Source organism: Bison bison, unplaced genomic scaffold, assembly GCF_000754665.1.
Source record: "Bison bison bison isolate TAMUID 2011002044 unplaced genomic scaffold, Bison_UMD1.0 scf7180017864499, whole genome shotgun sequence".
NCBI classification, from domain to species: domain Eukaryota; kingdom Metazoa; phylum Chordata; class Mammalia; order Artiodactyla; family Bovidae; genus Bison; species Bison bison.
Genome location: NW_011495058.1, coordinates 5827889 through 5830216, shown reverse-complemented (window position 1 = coordinate 5830216; position 2328 = coordinate 5827889). Strand labels below are relative to the sequence as shown.

General features: G+C 50.6%; 2 protein-coding genes across 5 annotated transcripts in view; one reads left to right on the top strand and one right to left on the bottom strand.

Moving 5' to 3' along the window:
- The window catches only part of LOC104980391 (chromosome unknown open reading frame, human C7orf25), a 2936-nt gene that overhangs the window by 425 nt on the left and 183 nt on the right, over positions 1-2328 (bottom strand). The window contains exons 2-3 of one of the 4 annotated variants that reach the window (XM_010829078.1): positions 2267-2324; positions 3-1332 (exon numbers count right to left, since the gene is read on the bottom strand). In XM_010829078.1, coding sequence (XP_010827380.1) covers positions 46-1311 — 1266 coding nt within the window. In that variant the 5' untranslated portion in view covers positions 1312-1332; positions 2267-2324 and the 3' untranslated portion in view covers positions 3-45. The other 3 variants (XM_010829075.1, XM_010829076.1, XM_010829077.1) reach the window with 3 other exon arrangements.
- Positions 1856-2328, top strand: part of LOC104980422 — a 1353-nt gene continuing 880 nt past the window's right edge. The window contains exon 1 of the mRNA XM_010829118.1: positions 1856-2317. Coding sequence (XP_010827420.1) covers positions 1856-2317 — 462 coding nt within the window. The remainder of the gene's footprint in view (positions 2318-2328) is intronic.

Genomic DNA, 2328 nt, shown 5'->3' with positions numbered 1-2328 from the left:
GCCTTTGGTATAAATAACTTATTTCCATGACAATAAAGGATATCATTAGTGTTCACTGTCAGTCGTGCAGTCCTTTGGTAAGGGGGTAGCTAGGGCCTCTTTGCTCTCAGTAAGTGCTCTGGGCTGATGGATAAATACACTAAACTTAACGCCCTGGTTGTTGGCAGCCCTGACAAAACCACTATTGGCAGTCATTGTAATGGCTTTCAGGTTGTCTCCTGTCCCAAAAATTGTTAATGAGCGGCTGTTAATTTTGGAACTAGCCACTAGTTTCAAGGCACGCTCAGAAGGCTGGTCTGGGACCACATTAATTCGCTTAATCAGCATCGCAGCTCGCTCTCTCTCCCCGGGTCCTCCTAAGGTATCTAGAATAGACTGAAAATCCTTGACAGCAGATTCGCAAGCAAACAACTCCTTGTCCTTCATAAATGCCTCCAGCTGTGGCAGAACCTGCTCTTTCCTCTCCTGCTCTGCTTGTTCCGTGAGCACTTTTTCTTTGAAGATAAAGTGGCAGCCTCCATAGCTGAGGGCAGATACGTAGGTGATTAAAGTAGTAATGTCCAGGTTGACTCTTTTGCACACGTCCACCTTGATTTCTGTAGGAAACGCGACACTTGCTAGGATGTTTTCTCGGTCTACTCGGGTCACCTGCAAAAGTTCAGGGCCCTCATCATCTGATTCACTCTCACTGGGCTGGAGCTCTTCAGGGTGATCTAACAGAGAATTCACCGCTACTATGTCCCCCCTCACTGATATGCCCATTTCTTTCAGCTTCTCAGCCATGGGGCTGGAGACACTATTGTAAAATGCAAAGATGATGTGAGGGTTGCTATACTGCACGGGCTGCTGGTGACTGGCCTGGAGGAAGTCTTCAGCCTGCTCAATAATGCTTTTGTCACCATACTGGCCCCTGCCCAGCCAAATATTATGCAGAGCTTCAGCCTTGCGGCCAATGGCTTTCACCCAAGTATGACCACCATTTGCAACAACATCCACCACAAGGGTCTGCTTTTCTCCAAAGCTGTCTGTGTAACCGAAGACATGGAGAACACTGACCACTTCCTCCAGGTTTTCTGCTGATTCCACGATGGCTCTGAGGTGTGTCAGGTTAGTGCTCTGCAAGTGGGACTCCTTAATAGCTACTTTTCCAGCTTCTACTTTCTGTAAGAATTTCAATTCCGCCTTCAACTTGCTGCACAGCTTGGCACCACCTTCGATGCCCCCTTTTCTTGATCTGGAAAGTGATTCTGCTCTCTTGATCAGTTCCTTGGCTATGGCGATGCGTTCACAGAGCATGGAGTGTGCAGACATGCTGACAGCATTATTCCTTTCCTAAGAAAACAAAACAAATAAATCAACTGCAAGCATTTTTTCACTCAGGATTGTTAAGATTCCAATCGGACAGCTAAGATTATGGAGGCCCCGAGACTATGAACCTGGGATTCTGGGTGTCTGGAGTGACTTCCTCTTCTGAGAGCTAAGGAAAGGAAGACCGCTATACTTCCGAACTCCTTACCTACGCTGGTTTGCAAGACTCTTTACACTTTCATTTTTTCAGCTTGAAGGTCATGGGATCCACAATATAACCCAGGTTAGGATAAAATGCAGCAGGCTGGCAACCTGCTACATAAGAAATTTCCTTATAACCAGCCTTACTATTTGGCTGTCAAGAAATCTTAGAAGGCTCGGAATGTCACGATAAAATGGTTAAAGTATCCGCATAGACTGGCTGGTTAAAAAATTGTCCAAAAAAAATAAATTATCCAAAACAAGAGACTCTCTCCTAAATTGAGCACTCAAAGCTTTTCATACTTGGGTCTCCTTCAACCTCCTACCTCGTGATTCCCAGGGGCATATGGTACATGCGCCAAGCAATCAAGACTGCCTGTTCCTGCCCGTGACGTCAACCCAGCCTATTTCTAAAGACCGAAGGAGCCCACCGACTTGCCTCCAGCTCCCACTCCAAAAGAAAAGCCTGAAGATAAACTCTACGGAGCAGCCGTGGCGGCCCGAGCGGGCGGGCCTGAGGTCAGTGGGGCCTTCCAAGAGGGCGCATTCGACCCTTTCGGGTCCACCTGCACGGCGGGCCCCGCTGGGTGGGCTGGGGCTCCAAAAGCCCCCGCGACCAGAGCCAGGTCTGCGGCGCGGGCGGAGGGCGGTCGGCGGCCCGGCGCCCACCACCCTCCTCGCGGGGCGGGGCCAGTTAAGTCCCCTCCGAGCCTCAGAAGGGGCGCCCCGTTCCCTCTCCCCTTCCCCGGTTCCTCACCGGCAGAGCCCAGAACTGCGAGCGCGAGCAGGGGGCCACGTGCGCGCGAGGCCGAGACCCGC